Here is a 16,291-nt window from a genome sequence, read left to right as displayed (position 1 = left end):
CGCCCTCGGCCAGCTCCGAGCCGCTGCCTCCAGGAGCCACCCGCTACCTGCAGAGAGAAATCTCACGGGAAGCCCGCGGGGCTGCTCCTTTGTCACGTGTTTGGGGTTTTTTTGTGACCAGGGTGGGAGGGTGGTTAGATTTTTAGTGAGTTTTGCATTTGTACAGTCACTGTTTTTTTTTTTAATTATTTTTCCCCTACTCTTCTTCCCTTTTTTTTTTTGAGAGAGAGCGAGCGTATTACCTTCCACTTTATTTTTCTTTTTGCATATCGATTTAAAAAGAAAAATCAGTTTCTCTGGGGTTTGAAAAGAAAAAGGAATGAACACAGCTGCAGACGCATTTATCCAGCGTGCATACCTTAACTCAGGTAAAAAATGAAAAAAAAAAACACAAAAGACAAAAAAAAGAAAAAGAATAAAAACCACATTCTACCTCTGAGAGCGGCGGGTCTCAGGCTGCATTGTCCTGAGGGCCTCCGGTGAAATATTTCAGTTTTGCAAACATTCAGGTATTGAAACTTTTGATTATTAAAAAAGATAAAATAAAATAAAAACACTGAAAGTTTACATTTTATAATAACATTATTATACAGATTGTATTTAAACTTCAGAATATTTAAGACAATTGTAACCCTGTAAAGTTGATGAAATATTAAAAAAAAAAAAAAAAAGAAGCTGCGTTGTCTGAGGTTTGTGTCCTGCCTCAGTCTCCCCCCAACACCGGGGCGCCGGGTCCCTCCTGCCGCTTCCCCACGGCCCCCGGGAGAGGGGGTGTCCCCAGGCGGTGGGGCAGCCGGGTACCGGGGATGTCCACAGTGTTATGGGGCAGCCAGGCATGCGGGGTGCTATGGGGCAGTGGGGTGTGCAGGGTGGCTATGGGGCAGCCAGGCATGCTGGAGTGCCCATAGTGCTATGGGGTGTGTAAGGTATCCCTAGGGCTATGGGGCAGCTGGGCGCTATGGGGCAGCCAGGCATGCAGGGTGCCCACAGGGCTATGGGGCAGCAAGGTGCACAGGGTGTCCCTAAGGCTATGGGGCAGTGGGGTGTGCAGGGTGCTCATAGGGCTATGGGGCAGCCAGGCATGCAGGGTGCTATGGGGCAGTAGGGTGTGCAGGGTGCCCATAGGGCTATGGGGCAGCAAGGTGCACAGGGTGTCCCTAAGGCTATGGGGCAGGCAGGTGTGCAGGGTGTCTGCAGTACTATGGGGCAGTGGGGTGCCCATAGCGCTATGGGGCACGCGGTGTGCCCAGGCATGCAGGGTGCCCATAGCGCTATGGGGCAGCCGGGCGGCCCCCGGGCAGCACTGAGCCACCGCCCTACTTGTCTCCCATCCAGGCCCGGGACGAGGCGGGCCCTGCTTAGCTTTCCGGCGCGCGCGGAAGGCAAAGGCGGCTCCCTCCGCACGCGGCCGAGGGGAGCGGTTGAGGCGTCGCTCTTGATTGGCTGGCGCCTCGTTGTCGAGCGGAGGAAGGGCGGCGCTCTAGGCCGCCGCGGCGCTCTCTCTGGCCTTGGCGGACCGGGAAGATGGCGGCGCCCATGGAGGTGGCGCTGGTGTCGGACGCCGCCGGGCCGCTCTGTAACTGCTCCGTGTGGGAGCTGCACTCGGGCTCCGCCCTGCCCGGCTACCGCGGCGGCAACAGCGGGCCGCGCGGCCTGGCGCTGCTGGGCGGCGAGCACCTCCTGGGCGCCCAGCTCGGCAAGAGCTACATCAACGTCTGGGAGCTGCAGAGGAAGGTACCGGCGCGGCCGGGCCCGGCGGGGCCCGAGGCGCCCGTGGAGACTCCCCATCTCCATGGGGACGCCCCCGAGCCCCCCTCTCTCCACAGAGACCCTCTCGTCTCTATGGTGACGCCCCCGAGTCCCTCGTGGAGACCTCCCCCGCATCTCTGTGGTGGTGCCCCCACGCTCCGCTCTGCCCATAGAGACTCCCTGTCTCTATGGTGGCGCCCCCGCGTCCATAGAGAACCCCCAGCTCCATGGGGTGCCCCAGGCTCCGCTCTGCCCATAGAGACCCCCCAGCTCTATGGTGGCACCCCCGTGTCCATAGAGACCCCCCCGTCTCCGTGGGTGCCCTGGGCTCCCCTCTATCCCTAGAGACCCCCCCCACCATGTTGATACTCCAGCCAAAAATGGCAAATCCCTGGGCTCAAACCCCGGCACGTAAACCGAACCAGCCCCCACAGGGCCGTCTTCTTTCCCCCTCCTGGCTGTGCACCCGTTGCACTTAAATTAGAATGGGATAGTAGCAAAAATCCTCTGTCCTACGACCATAATCGCTTTGTTCCCTGCTTTTTCCTTCAGTTTTACTGCAGAGCGCAGCAGCAGCCTGTTGATTTACCCAAGAAAAAAATGTCATTTTGCTGTAGTCTTCTTAGCTTCTACATCTTCTGCTCAAACTCCAGAGTTCCCCAACAGTGGAGCATAACAGTATTCAAATCCCTCGCATTTTGGCACCTCTCCTGCAGCTCCTGGACCTCTGCATAGGTGGAAGAGGGAGGGAGGGAAGGGAACACAGGCCTGTCCTTATTTTCCCCCATGGGCCTAAACACCCAGCGAAATGCAGAGCAATTTGATGTGATTTCCACCATCCCAGGGACTGTGTTTCTCCACCATCTCCCTCTTTGGGTCCCTTCAGCACTGAATCTCTGAGCTCTAGTAGTGCTGGCGTGGGCTGAGGGCGCTGCCTAGATGCCGGCAGCCTCGGTGAGAGTTGGGCACTGTCAGAAAAGTCTTTTCCCCTGTGTCCTGGTCCGAGCCAAGCCAGGGTCTCGTTTCTCCTTTCCTCCCCCTATTCTGTCCCATACTGAACGGCCACGATATCCTTTGTGCTCCCAGGACCAGCTCCAGCAGAAGATCATATGCCCTGGGCCGGTGACTTGCCTGACGGCTTCTCCCAACGGTCTCTACATCCTGGTGGGCGTCGCTGAGAGCATCTACCTGTGGGAGGTAAGGACGCCGTCAGCCAAGCCAACAGGCTGCGCCTGGTGTGCAGCGCACTGTTGCGCTTACAGCTGAGTGAGCAAATAGCCGGGGGTGTTGGAATACTAAAATACGCTGGCTAGAACCGATAAGACTTTGTAGTTTCTCCCTTTCATTTGTTCGGGGGTCCAGGTGGCACCTGGAACTGAAGCAGCCGCTGGGCCAGGTCCTGCTCCACAAAGTTGTGCACAGTAAATTGGAGAGTCGGTCTGAAAGCTCCTATAAATGATTTTAAGTCTCATGTGTGTTAAAGTAAATTGGATCCCAAGGAGGTGCAAAATCCCAGCAGTCCTTGTGAGGAGGAGGTTGGTGTTTATATCGGAGTTAGATGAATGAGGGTCCCTGGGCCAGAGGAAATTGAAACGTGGAGATTTGCATCCCGTACAGTTAGCGAGTGCTCCTTTCCCAGCAGTGTCAGTAAATTCATGTTATTTGTGCTCCGCGGTGGAGCAAAGACTTTTCTGGGTCATGTACTTTATAGCTGCTGCTGGTGCTGGTCTGGCTCTGTGCTGCTGCTGCCACAAGGGGCCGGGGCCGGATTGCTCACCGGCTCCGTGGGAATGCCCAACTACGGTGCAGCTTGCCAAAGCAGCGAGGAAAAGAAACTGTGCTGGGAGGTGCTGCATGAGGTTTAGGTCTTTTCTTTTCCCTTCTCTTTCCAAGCAGCTACAGATGCTTCGTCTTGTACTTAAGAGGTCAGATACGGCTCCCTCAAAGCAGAATCACAGGATCTAATTTCCATTTAGCACTTCTTCCACATTTTAGCCTAATATTTGTATGTGAATTGTGGTCTGGATGTCTACAAAGAGACTGCTGGACTGTCATGCTCTGGTCATCATCCTTCTGTTTTTATTTAATGTTATTATTTAAGTGGGGCTCACAAAATATTCTAAGCACTTCACCAAGCAAATAAAAAACACAGCTAGTTCTTAGGCCAGGATTAGAAAACAAGATGTCTAACTTGAAAAGCTCTCAATCTTGGGGAATGTTTCTGAGGCTTATTATGTGGGCGGCTCTATCTTAATTCATCAGATTTTTCTTTTAAAAATGTGCTTGTGGCAGTGTTGAAAATAACCCCACCTCACTAGGAAGGCTGGGGCTGAGACTGCAGCAAGTGGGAGGTACTTGCTCATGATGCTGCGAGCTGGCCTCTGCTCTGCCTCTCTGCAAAACTCGGCCCTTTCTGTTTGGTTCCAGCTAGCCTCGCCCTGCGAACCTTTCTGAGCGTCTGGCTGGAGTGGGTGAAGGCACTGTCCTTCCAGCTGAGAAAACGGGCACGTTAGCGAGGCTGTGTTGAATCCATCACAGACCTGGAAATAGATTCCAAGAGCTCTCGTTTTACGCCTTCTCTGTGAAACCACCTGTTTTCCATTGAATTGCAGTTTGGTTTTATTTTTAGGTGTAATTCAGACAATGAGAGGGAGTTGATTCTGTTCTTTGTATAGGCCTCCCTCGCTGCCTCCTTCCTTCCCTCCCTATCTGCAGCGTTGCCTCTCACCAAGAAAAGCTCCAGGTTTAGGAAACTCTCTGTGCCCAGGTCCATCCCAAAGCCTCCACTGGCTTGAGACCATGCAGCCTTGCTGAAATGCAGCTACCTCTGGGGTGGCACACGGCCTCCTGGAGAGTGCAGCATTGCTCTTCTTTTAATGCTCTTATTAAAGTAAATAATATTTAATATATTTAAAATATTTTTAGATTATATTTACATATATTATATTTATATTATGGTTCTTTTAATATTCTTGTGTCCTTTCCTTTATTCTAGGTCTCCAATGGGAACCTCTTAGCCGTCCTGAACCGACACTACCAGGACCTCACATGCCTCTGCTTTACTGATGACAGCAGCCACTTCCTCTCGGGAGCCAAGGACTGCCTGGCTCTGGTGTGGAACCTTTACAGGTAACGGTGCCCCGCGAGGAGGTCTCTGCCCGTTCCTGCTGGGGACAGAGAGCATCTGGACAAGGAACATTGCGACGAGAGATCAGCTACTGCTTCCCTGAGGCAGAATCAGCTCTACCTAAGTCAACCCTGACGGATGTCTAAGCCTTTCTTAAAATCCGCTGGTGGTGATGCGTCCGGGCCCTTCTTCAGCAGTGTGTTCTAGTGTTATTCACCTTCGTGCTAGAGAGATTTTCCTAGTGTCTCGTCTAAGTTTCCCAAGCTGCAACATATGCCTCTGACTTCTTTTTCCCAGTGGACACAGGCAGTGGATTATTCCCTTCTCCTCTGCAGTGGTCTTTTATGTAGACAGTTCTCATTCTCCCTCCCCAGCTAATGGCAGCTGAGGTCACTGTCTCTGTGTCCTCTGGGATGGGGATCTCAGGCCCTTGGCCTCGATATCGCATGCGCTGTGGCTGCTGTCAGCTTCTGCGTTCTGTTTGATTCTTACACCCGGGAGAGCCATCCCGGAGGCAGCAGAGCCTCAGCCAGCTCCTGTCACAGCCGCTTTGCTGTGGCGTCACCAGCGTTGCTCTTGCTGATCGGTGGCGTGGCTCTCCTCCCTGCGGTGCTAATCTTTCTCTTTGTTCTCTCCCCTACAGCGTGCTGCAGGCGGAGCCCTCCCAGATCCCTGACCCTCGCCATGTGTGGTCCCGACACAGCCTCCCTATCACGGACTTGTGCTGCGGCTTTGGAGGGCCCTTGGCACGAGCAGCCACAGCCTCCCTTGACCAGACAGCGAAGGTGAGGCTTGGCTCAGGCCCCACAGCTGCCCGAAAAAACAAGTGTCCCAGGGGTTTGCAGACCCCATAGGGTTAAAAATTAGTCTCCGCTGGGCTGCAGCAAAGCTGTCCGTGAGGGCTGCAGTAGCACAATTTCTTGGCTGTCCCTGTGATGACTCAGAGCTGCCAGACTTAAGGGTTTCATTTCTCCAAACACGAGCAGTTTCTCTGCACCTGCCCTCAGGATTGGGCCTCCACGGATGCTTTGCAGTGCCTCTTGTCCCCAGGGAGCGCTGGGTTCAGCTCCTCTAGTGCCCCCTGACCAATGTTCCTTCAGTCACAAAGGAGATGGAGCTGTGCAGGTTTCAGCCCCAGGAGCCAGCTCCTCCAGACAGGGCTGGCACCAGACCTGGAACCTCTAGTCCGCTTCCAGATCTGCCCCAGGAGACAGGACGGGCACAGAGAAGTTATACACTTTTCCCAAGTTGCCTGGGAAACTTGTTGTCTCATGGCCAGAATGAGGCTGATCCTGGGTTCTCTCCTCAATCTGCCTTTGACTTTGCACGTGACCCTGGGCAAGCCAGCTTGTGCCTCAGTTTCCCTGTCCATAGTAAGGAGGAGGTGCTGGTACATGCTGCCAGACTGCTGCTGGGCCTGCAAGTGCAGATAAGAAGCAATGTGGTGTTCTGATTGTGTAGCTAACATTTAAGTCCCTAATTCTCCTCTGTCCTCTCGCTCCAGCTGTGGGAAATCTCCTCTGGAGAGCTCCTTCTTTCTGTCCTCTTCGATGTGGGGATCATGTCTGTGACTCTTGACCTCTCTGAGTATCACATGTTCTGCGGCGGCATGGACGGTTCCATCTTCCAGGTTGACCTGTGTGCCTGGGTGAGTGATGGGGGCCACAGATCCGCTTGGCGCTGCCCTCGTGCAGCCCAGCCTTGGCAGGGCGTCCTGGGTCGCTGTCACCCTCCCTGTGTAACTGGGTGATCTGCCGGGGTGCCAGAGGGCCCAGGTTCCTCTGCACCCTGAGCACCCTTCTCTGTCACCGCAGGGCAGGCCGCTGGGCCTGGGCTGCTCCCCTTACAGTGAGAGGTGTTTCCAGCAGTGATGAGGGAGCGAGGTAGGGCAGGAGAGAGGAAACTTTCTAGAGGGGATGAAGGACCAGGGAGGGGAGAGATTGTGGCTTGGAAAATCACCTCTAGCCCATCCAGGCACAGTGATGGACCTTCTGGCTTCAGTCTTCCTGGGTTTAAATCTGTCTTTCTTCCTTCCATCGTTTCTGCAGCCAGTCCAGAGAGACCGGACCTTCCAGACAGAGCGGGAGAACGGGAAGATCTTCAAAGGGCACAGGTGAGGTACCAGTCACACCTGCCAAATATCTCATAGCCACGTCTGCCCACGTCACCAGCATCACTCCTTCTGTTTCTGTCTGACCTTAGGTCGTTCCGAGTTTAAACTCCCTTTTCTCTTCCCCATTCCAGGAACCAGGTGACGTGTCTGTCGGTCTCCACAGATGGCAGCTTACTGCTTTCCGGCTCACACGATGAAACAGTCCGGCTGTGGGACATCCAGAGCAAGCAGTGCCTGAAGACAATGAATCACAAAGGTAGAGCTGTCCATGTGGTGCTGTCTCCAGGAGCCTTTCCTCTACAGCTGTCAAAACCTGCTGCTGTCTCACTTCTGCTGCTCTGAAGCTGCCCTGGGCACTTCAGGCATTTCTTTGCTACTTGCTTCGTGCTTCCAAGAAGGGTAGCAGCATTAAAGGGGATGTCTTAGCTGTCTGGAGTAATGTTTGGGCCTTTCCCCTGTCTGTTAACAAACCCTCTGTGCACTGTAAGAGAGTTAAGTCACAGATTTCACCCTTCCACTGAAGATGGGGATCTACTGCAGCATCCATCCAGCTTTGCTCCACTAGCATTAGAAGGGTGAAAGCGGATGAAAACTCAGAGCTGTGTGAGTCATTAGAGGAGAGGTGGTCAAGCTTTCACTGCAAGCCAGGCATTAAAACCCTCCTTGAGGCTGCAGGGTCAGCGCAGATGGACACAGGCCCCTGTCCTTTCCATGAGGGACAGGACCAGGGTGACCATGCTGCTGGGTGCCAGGGCCATGAGGTGAGGTTGCCTTCTGCAGCCTTTGCTGGCTTGTTCCGTGCTGTAGGCAGAGATTTGGCTTCCCCAGCAGCCCTGGCACCAGTACTACCCTGCCGCTGCTCGTGTGCTTAATCCAGGCATGGAAGCAGCTTGGGAGCTGTATGTGGCTTAGGAGATGCCATCCAGGGAGCCCCTGCACCACAGAGCTGTACTGTAGGGAGCGCAGGATGGAGAGTCCCTGCACAGAGACTTGATAGACAAGGTATTCACAGCTTTCCCCAATTGGAAGCTCTGGGGCTCTTCTCTCCCTGACATTCCCTCCCTGATGGGGCCAAACCCCGATCTTAGTGGAGCAGGAAATTCCCTGCAGTGCTCATTTCCAGCTGGTCATAGTCTGCCCTTTGCCTTTCTCGCTGCCTCTCTGAGCAGTGATGTTGGCCCCTGAGCAAGGTCTGTTCCATGCTGGCACCCTGCTGATTCCCCCAGCATGTTCCCTGAGCCTTTCTCTTCACAAGGCAGCGATGACTTGGGCTTTGCTGCTGCAGCTGACATGACAGCAACCTCTGGCTTGCTGTGCCCAGGAGAATGAGGTCCCTCTGGTCACAGGGGCAAAGGGGAGGTAGCTGAGGGCAAATGCGAAACCACTGGCCTCCCCACATGATGGTACTGGAAATAGATCAGAGGAATTGGAGCACGGCTCAGGGCTGCGGCTGCCTGGCTCGAGAGGAGCGTGGCTGTGCTGGCAAGAAGGACGCAGGGGGCTTTTCCAGCAAGGTTTGCTTGTCCTTGACTGGAGCAGGCAGGTGGGGGGGGGGGGCAGAGCACGGGCAGAGGGATGGACACTGAGAAACTGGGCTGCTGCTCTCGGGTCTGTGACTGTGACTGTGCTGGATAAAGCAGGGCTGCTCTGGGTCGCCCCACTGTCCACCGTGCCTGGCACTGAGTGCACAAGCACCGCTCTGAAGGGAGGCAGCAGATCTCTGGGATGAGGGGAGCAATGGTTGCCTGACTGTGAGCCAGGATGCCTGGGTTCCCTTGCCAGCACTGCCCCGGAATCTATCTAGGCATCAGTTACCTTCTGGTCATGCAAATTCTGTCCCCAAAAGCCTTGGGGCGCAGATCATCTTCAAGGGCTTGTTCCTACCTGGCCGGCACAGGGAGGCTCCACCTGAGTCGGTCCTGCTGGCAGCTGCCACAGTGCTGGGAGCTGGATTATTTATTCTCCTGTGATTGAGTCAAGTCCTTCTTCCCACACTGGCAGGATATTACTCACAGCCTGGTGCCTGAGCCACCTGTTATGAGGTGGCTCTGGATGGAATTAGCATCCTCGCTGGAGCTCAGGGCTGGGCCCAAGAGGTGGGAGAGAGCTGGGGCTGACTCTGCTGGGGGTTCTGGGCCTTGGATGGTGACCAGGCAGATCTGGGATTTGCAGGATAGTTCATGAGACTTTGTCCTCTCTGCCTTTCTTGATGCTTCCTTACAAGCTGCTCGTCTGTGACCTGCTGGTGAACCAGATGTGGTAATATCCCTAATGGATATTTTCATAAGAGGCAGCAAACTGCTTTTCCTTAGCGAGGGAGCAACATTAAAACAAATGGTTTATTACAGCAAAGTTTTGGCAAAGAGCAGCTTCGGAGGAAGTCTGGGACTCCTGGCATCCAGCAGAGCAGCTTCTGGACTGAGCATTTGACAGAGCCTCTAATTTGCCAGCTAGGATCCAGTCTTAGCAATCTCGCCCTCTGAGCAGCGTCCGGGTTTGGAGCAGTCTCTGGTCTGGCTGGAGGTGGAGATGATGATAAGGAAGCCCTCTTCCACCATCAGAAGTGCTTTTGTTCGTCTCCTCTGCAGAGACTGGAGGCCTCAGCTGGCTCCTTGCCCCCCTAGGCCTCCCCCCAGACTCCCTCCCGTTGTCCCGTTCTGCACCTTTCCCCGCTCCCTTTGGCAGCGCTTCTATGTGAGAGCTGTGATTCTGCAGCAGCCCGCCTTCACTCAGGTGGATCTGGCTCCTTTTAACCTTTCCCGTTGCGTTGTCGAGTTCAGCAGGGCAAGATGGATGGTTGGGGTTTCATTAGCGGTGACTGAGCGGCTCTGCACACAAGCCCTCTGCCTGCTCCTCTCTGCCGGGGCTGCGCTCCAGGCAGCGCTGGGGCCGGGGAGCGCTGCCTGGGCACGTGGGCCGGAGGGTGGCCGTGTGTCTGACGGGGAGAGGTTTGCTAAGTGGAAGGCAGCGGTGGGAGTTTGCCAGCAAGTGTGAGTTTGAAAAGGGGGGTGGAGGGGGCTGCTGACAGAAAGCAGCAGCCTGTGTGGGTAAATGCAGTAATTAAAGCGCTCATTAACTCTGCCAAACGTGTGTGTGTGATAGATCACTGCCAGGAGGCTGCTGTGTGAGTCGCAGCTGCTGATGGATGGCTCACTCTGCAGAGGACGGCCAGAGCGCTGCACTCGCCGTGGCGCGGGCGAGCGCAAGCTGTCCTCTCCCCGCTGCCTGCCGAGGCAGGGGCATGGAGGGATCCCTGCTCCCGATCGTAGAGGATTGGGGGAAAAGCACAACTCGCTGCTGTTATAAGATCATACTTTCCAGATGCTGGGGCAGGATGCAGGAGCCCTGGCCGTGTACAGCTGCCTGCTCCTTTGGGTTGTATTTCCTGTTCCCAGAAGCCAAGATGCAAACCTGCCGGGGGGAGAAATCTGACTGTTCCCTCCTTTCTGTCCCACCCCAGGTCCGGTTACGAACGCGCTCATAGTGCTGGCCCCAGCCAACATGTTTAACCCGGACGGCAAACCCAGCATGCCTCTCCCCAAGTTCAGCAAACACCTCCACGGCACCGAAAGCAGCGATGACCAGGGGAACGAGGGAGTGACACTGCGCCTTGGGCTCCACCAGCAGGTACACAGGGACGAGCAAGCTGCTGGGAAGGGAGAGATGGAAGTGGGGTGGAGAGGGGGCTCTGCGCATGAGACTGCAAGATCGATCCTCCAGCCAGAGCAGTAGCAGATGGCTGGTCCTTGCTGATGCGCTGCTGAGAGGCAGCAGCTTCGCAGCCTGTTCTGGAATAGCTCCCGAGTGCTGTGGGTGGAAGGACCTGGTGCGCATCTTGTTTACGGAGTAATGTCTCTCTTGCATTGGACAGTGAGGGTCTGAATACCCAGTGGTGGGCTCAGGGCCAGAAGGGTGGTTAGCTTGATGGTTTAGGCAGAGGCAGTGGGCAGAACAGCTGCGTTAGACAGGCCTGTGCTGGCTCACAGCTCCTGGGAGGGCATTGGGCCCATCCCTGCCCCAAGCTGCACCCCTCGAGTACTCTCTTTTCCACAAGAAGCCTCCTGTGCACATCTGATCCTCTCCCCTGCCCTCGCCAGTGCAGCTGAACTTCCCCAAGTGCTGTTTATTTTAAAGTGGTGGAATTGCCTAATTAACTCACTTGCAGTGGGAGCCTTGAGCCGGGCTGCCAGGCAGGGAACAGGAGGACTCTTCTCTTGCTCTCAGCTGCTTCTGGGCTGCCCTCAACCGAGGGAGAGGCGCTGCGGGACTGGGGGCACCGGGTGGCGCAGGGCTCCCGGGATGGGTCATGGTGGGGATGCAGGGGGTTCCTTTGAAGTCTCTGCCCCAGTATCAGTGGTGATGTGGAGGGAGCAGGAGGCAGTTTGGGCACTGCTGCTCTGCTGTGCCCAAGGTCCTGCCTGCAAAGATCCCGCACGCACATAGCTTTTTTTCTTTTTCCTTTTGCGAGAGGCTGTTTTCCCCTCCACAAACTTCATTCTCCAATGCAGTGAAATCCATTCTTCCTCCCTCACGTTCCCCTTGCAGTCCAGCTGGTGCAGTCATTTGTCCTTCCAGCCTTGCGCCATGGCGTGGGCTCGCTCTGCTGTTTCACAGCTCCTGCTGCTCAGGCCTGGTGTGGCCCCCCCAGGCCGGGGGGGGGAAGGCCAGCCAGAGGGAACAGGCACTGTCAGGATCCGCTCCGCGAGCGATCAGAGGCTCGCTGCGTGCCAGGCAGGTCCGTCCCTCCCCTTGCCTCGCCGCAGGGAGTCCCCGCGCTTCTCTCTCGCCTCTGTCGGCATCCATCCCCGGGAGAGCGAGAGCCCTGTCACTTCTGATGGATGAGCTCTGTGTAAGGAGGCGTCAGCCTTTCCAGGAGGGGCTGTTTGTCCGCTGCTCGGGAGAGGGACAGCACGCAGATGGTGGCAGGGCCAGCTCCGGTGCTGTTTTGGAAATGTCAGTCTTGTTGTCAGTCAAGCTCCTCTGCTCACAGCACGATGCCTAGGGAGCGCAGTCTGCAGCGTGTCGTGCCCAGCGCTTCGTGCTGCCAAGGCAAAGCGCGCTCTGCCCGTGCAATCCCCTTCCAGGCTGCCTTCAGCAGGGGAGAGGAGCAGGGAGGTCGCCTGTACAAGGCACTCTCGAGGGGACTGTTTTGGGACCCCCAGCCCCTGCCCAGCAGTGCAGGGCACAGGCCTCCCCTTTGGAAAGGGAAGGGGGCCCAGAACAGGCTGTGAAGCTGCTGGAGTCTCCGCTCGGTTGCTGCTTTGGCCCCCGTGGCTGGGTCTGGGGAGCCAGGAGGTTTCTTCGCCTACTCCAGCGGGGTGCTCTGCCCTGGGGCCGCTGTGAGAGCACCCAGGTTTTCTGTATTAATTGCTCCTGTCTGGTCCTTGCAGGAGTCTGTGGAGAGCTACCTGGAAAAGGCTGAGAAGATGTACTCTCAGATGTGCTCGACAAGGGAAAAGGTGAGACCCCGTATGAGATGGGGGAAGCACCTCCTCCTGCTGCAGATCCCTGTGGTGGGGTCCCCATTAAGCAGAACTGGTCCTTAGGGCACTACGCAAAGTTGGGGAATGGGAGGGACAAGCCCTGGAGTTTGCTCATGGTGTAGACAGGAGGGGCACAGGTTTGAAGAGGAGACGAAGGTGGGAGAGGATGCAATGGTTTGGGGTTTGCTGCTGTCCTGGGAAACACCAGCGCCCACTTGCCAGAGTTGAGACCCCGGTGCCTGAAGCTCCTTTGTCACATTCCTCCCTCGCAGAACCTGATGGGAGACCAGGAACATCTGACGATCCAGGTGAGCGAGCTAGAAGAGGAGGTGAGCACCCTCCGGAAGATCAACAAGAACCTGTTTGACTTCTCCGCCCGCATCATCACCAAACCAGCCAAATGAAGAGGCAACCCCCAGCCCTCCCACCCCTCCGCCTCTCCCAGCCCAGCTCCTGGGGAAGAACCAGCCAGCCCCTGGGCGCGTGCGCACGCAGACGTGCCAGCGCACGTGGCTCATGTGTCCTCGCAAGCATCTACAACACGGCGCACACAGGAGCGTTTGCCTGCTTGGTCTGGCATCCATTCGATGATACGCAACTGCGACACGCGGGGCTGCAAGGCTGCTGCGTGTGCTCTCAGGCCAGCTGCATGCAGGACAACACATGGACCGTTTTCACCCCGAGACACTTCTTGGCGCCAGCAGAGAGGCAGTGCTGCCTGGAACTGGGGAAGCCTATGGAGTAGCCAGCTGGTGGAGAGGAGCGTTACCAGGTTTTGAGGGAAGGAGTGCGGGATGGAGCTCCTGCTCTTTTCCAGTCTCTTCCCCCAGCCTTTTTTTTTCCTGTTTCTTTTTGTTACTTGACCCTGCAGTGCAGACAGAAAAGTGTTTTTGTCCTCTCTTAATACTGGTTTGAGATTGGATTTGAGAGATCCCTTTCGCCCACCCCACCCTTGGAAACTCTGCTCGGTATCACAGGCTCCATTCCAGCAGGGATCCAGCTTGTGGGTTTGTTCTGCTCATGTGACAGTGGGGGCCGAGCAGTTCCTGCACCGCAACGCCTGAGGGGAGTGTGTCCGGCTGATTCCCAGCCCGGAGCCCCCGCGGGTCAGCACGGCGCTGCCGGGGGCCGGGCGGGCGATCCTGGGGGGCGTCCAGCCTGAAGACACAACTCCTGCACCGCCACCTCCACCCGGCCCGGCCCAGCGGGCTGCAGGGTGGTGGGAGCCGCGGCCGGGGCGTCCATCGGGCTCGGAGCACGGCTGCTCGTTCCGGGGCGCAGGGCTGACTCCTTGGGGAGGGCGGGAGGGACAAGCAAGGTGCTATTTCCAATCTCGTAAGTTGACAATTTATATATATTTGGATCCGGCTACTTTGTTTTCCACGGTGTTCTGGGGAATCGGCCTTTTGTATTGTCACTAGCATGGCAGCGGGGGTTGTGGGTTTTGTTTAGGTTTATTTTTTACATAAAAGATTTGTTTTTTATAGTGAGAGATGCCTGAGGTTTTTCTTTAAACTCTGCTGGTGACTGCAGATCTCAATAACCTCCTGCCACCGCTTCCCCGGACTGGGCCGCACCAGGGAGCGGGGAAGTGAGTCTGCGGCCGAGGGAAGTCGCGCTGTTCACAGTCGGGTGGTCGTCTGCACCCCTCTCACCAAGGCTGTTTTCCCAGAGCCTCCTAAAGCATCCGCGTGTCACCCGGAGACCTTCTGCGCCTGCCGTGGTCCCCCCGCTGCTTGCAGCTGCCTCTGGCGGGGAGCGATGGCCCAGCTGCGCTGCCTGCTCGGTGCCGTTGTTCTCGGCTTGTTCCTGCCTGGAGCTGGGGCCAGGTCCCAGCCTGAGGCTGGTAAAAGATGACGGATCAGGCAGTGCCAGAGCGTGAGGCACCGGTGCCAGGGCACCGCCTGCACCCCGGGCTCCTCTCCCCGCAGCGGGCTGCGCTGGGGGGCAGGAGGCAGAAGGGGCAGATGCTGGCAAGGACCAGCAGTTTCCTGCCGTGGGAACGGGGTCGCTGCTTGTCCTGATGCGGGTCCATCCCTGCCTCACAGGGCTCTGCCCCCCAGCCGAGGGGCAGGAGTGGGGACACAGGAGGGGGCAGCCTGGCTCTCCAGGGAGCACAGCCGGCCCCAGGTGCACCCACCACACAAACCTGCTTAATACACCAGAAGTAAGTGCAGTGGATTTAAAGTGCACTTTAATAAGTGTCCGTGCAGATCACTCTCATGCCAGCTTGCTTAGATAATGCTTTTAGTTTAATAAGTGCTGCTTCTCTTTCCTTTTGCTCCCCACTTTCCTTCTGACGTTTTGGATCAACATTAATCAGCTGCATCGGAGAGCATCAGCCGGAGCCAGGCTGGTACTTTGAGAGCCGCAGGCAGCCTGGCTGCAGCAGGAACGTAACCCTGGCGTGCCGGGAGCTGGCAAGGAGAGCACCAAAGGCTCCGCACGGGGCCGGGGCCGAAACGGATCCCCCGGTTGTGCCCGTTCTCTCTCCTGGTCCCAGCGTGGGCCCCGGGGCCTCGGTCCCCACTGCAGCTCCTGCGCTGGGCACTTGGTGCCCGGCCTCGTTTCTCCCAGGGGTGATGGAGCTGGCGGTGCCCCACGCTTGGTCCTTGGCTGCTCTGGGGGGACAGCAGCTCCCTGCGGCACAGGGCTGCCGGCGCTTCCACTGCCCCGATAGGGTCTGTGCTCGCTGCCTCCCCCTCTCCGGGCCCACCTCCCCAAGGGCAATTCATTAGCTTTGACTCATTAAATTTGTCTGATGACCAATATTTTTTTGCCAGCTGCTACTTGGCTTTCTTGCCTGCTTTCTTTTTCTTGTTAATTTAGTAGAGTCTCGGTCTCCCTGGCAGCCGATGTTTGTGCTCCCGGTAGCAGGGAGCCGCCTGGCCTGCCCTGCCCTGCCTCAGTTTCCCCAGGGTAAGATGAGGATTGGGACCCTGCTTTGCCTCCCTGCAGAGGAAGACTGCGAAGCTGCTGCGTGTCCAAGGCACTGAGACACAGGAGCACGAAGCCCTCAACCCCTTCGTCCGCCCTGGGTTGAGCCCTGTAGCCCCAGGATGGGGACGGTTTTAAGGCTGGATCTCCCTAACTGCAGGCATCGGGGTCATGGCCTTTAGCGGAGGCCAGGTCAGAGCTCCAAACCTCGCTCCAGCAATTGCCTTGGGAGACTTCTGCCAAGCCTGGGCAGAGCGGGCAGCGCGGGCATCTTCATTCGAGTCACATAGGACGAGAAGTCTTGGCTGAAGCAGGAGGAACGCACTGGTTGTTAAAAGGTAGGTGAAATTCTCCTGGAAATCTTGGGGATTTATGTGCTGTGGCTCCTTAAGCTCCCTCCTAAAGGCCTTCCCAGGGATTAATGCCGCTACGATGGGAGCACTGGCAGGCATAACGGCACGCAGAAGTGTCACAGGGAGTCGGGGGTGGGTGGGGAATGGACCCAGCGTGGGCTGTGACGCTGCCAGGGCTGGTCTGTGGGGCTGGGACGGGGCGAGCGGCGAGGCCGAAACCCCGCGGGGTGGCGGGACAGGCGGCGCGAGGGGCTGTGAGGGGTTGCGCTGTGCGCGTGTGCGCCCTGTCGGTGTGCACGGGTGTGTGTGCAAGTGTGTGTGTGTGTGTGTGTGCACGCGCAGAGCCCGGCGGGGGTCCGGGGCTCCGGGGGCTCCTGCAGGACACCGCGGACCCTCGTGCTGCGCAGCCTGCGGGCGGCGGTGCCGCTCCGCCGCGGGCCCGAGGCCACGGTGACGGCCGCGGCGACGTGACGGGCGCTGTCCGCCGCCCTCGAGCTAGAGCGGGGCGAGGAGCCGCGGGAGCCGCTGC

At 57.1% G+C, this 16,291-nt stretch overlaps 2 protein-coding genes across 5 annotated transcripts in view; both read left to right on the top strand.

Moving 5' to 3' along the window:
* The first annotated feature begins 1,518 nt into the window (after positions 1–1,518).
* WDR18 (WD repeat domain 18) lies at positions 1,519–13,962 on the top strand. Its single transcript, XM_026064774.1, has 10 exons — positions 1,519–1,734; positions 2,836–2,946; positions 4,745–4,878; positions 5,520–5,661; positions 6,381–6,524; positions 6,925–6,989; positions 7,121–7,245; positions 10,450–10,616; positions 12,380–12,448; positions 12,745–13,962. The coding sequence occupies exons 1-10, from the start codon at positions 1,525–1,527 to the stop codon at positions 12,874–12,876; spliced, it is 1,299 nt and encodes a 432-aa protein (XP_025920559.1). The 5' UTR covers positions 1,519–1,524; the 3' UTR covers positions 12,877–13,962.
* An 84-nt stretch (positions 13,963–14,046) lies between these two features.
* GRIN3B (glutamate ionotropic receptor NMDA type subunit 3B) overlaps positions 14,047–16,291 on the top strand; it is a 10,429-nt gene continuing 8,184 nt past the window's right edge. For 3 of the 4 annotated variants that reach the window (XM_026064768.1, XM_026064769.1, XM_026064770.1), the window contains exon 1: positions 14,047–15,747. The gene's annotated coding sequence lies outside the window, so the exon portion shown is untranslated. The remainder of the gene's footprint in view (positions 15,748–16,291) is intronic. The other variant, XM_026064767.1, reaches the window with a different exon arrangement.

The sequence above is a fragment of the Apteryx rowi genome, unplaced genomic scaffold (assembly GCF_003343035.1).
Source record: "Apteryx rowi isolate R43461 unplaced genomic scaffold, aptRow1 scaffold_220, whole genome shotgun sequence".
NCBI classification, from domain to species: Eukaryota; Metazoa; Chordata; class Aves; order Apterygiformes; family Apterygidae; genus Apteryx; species Apteryx rowi.
This window is presented reverse-complemented; position numbering and strand designations above follow the sequence as displayed.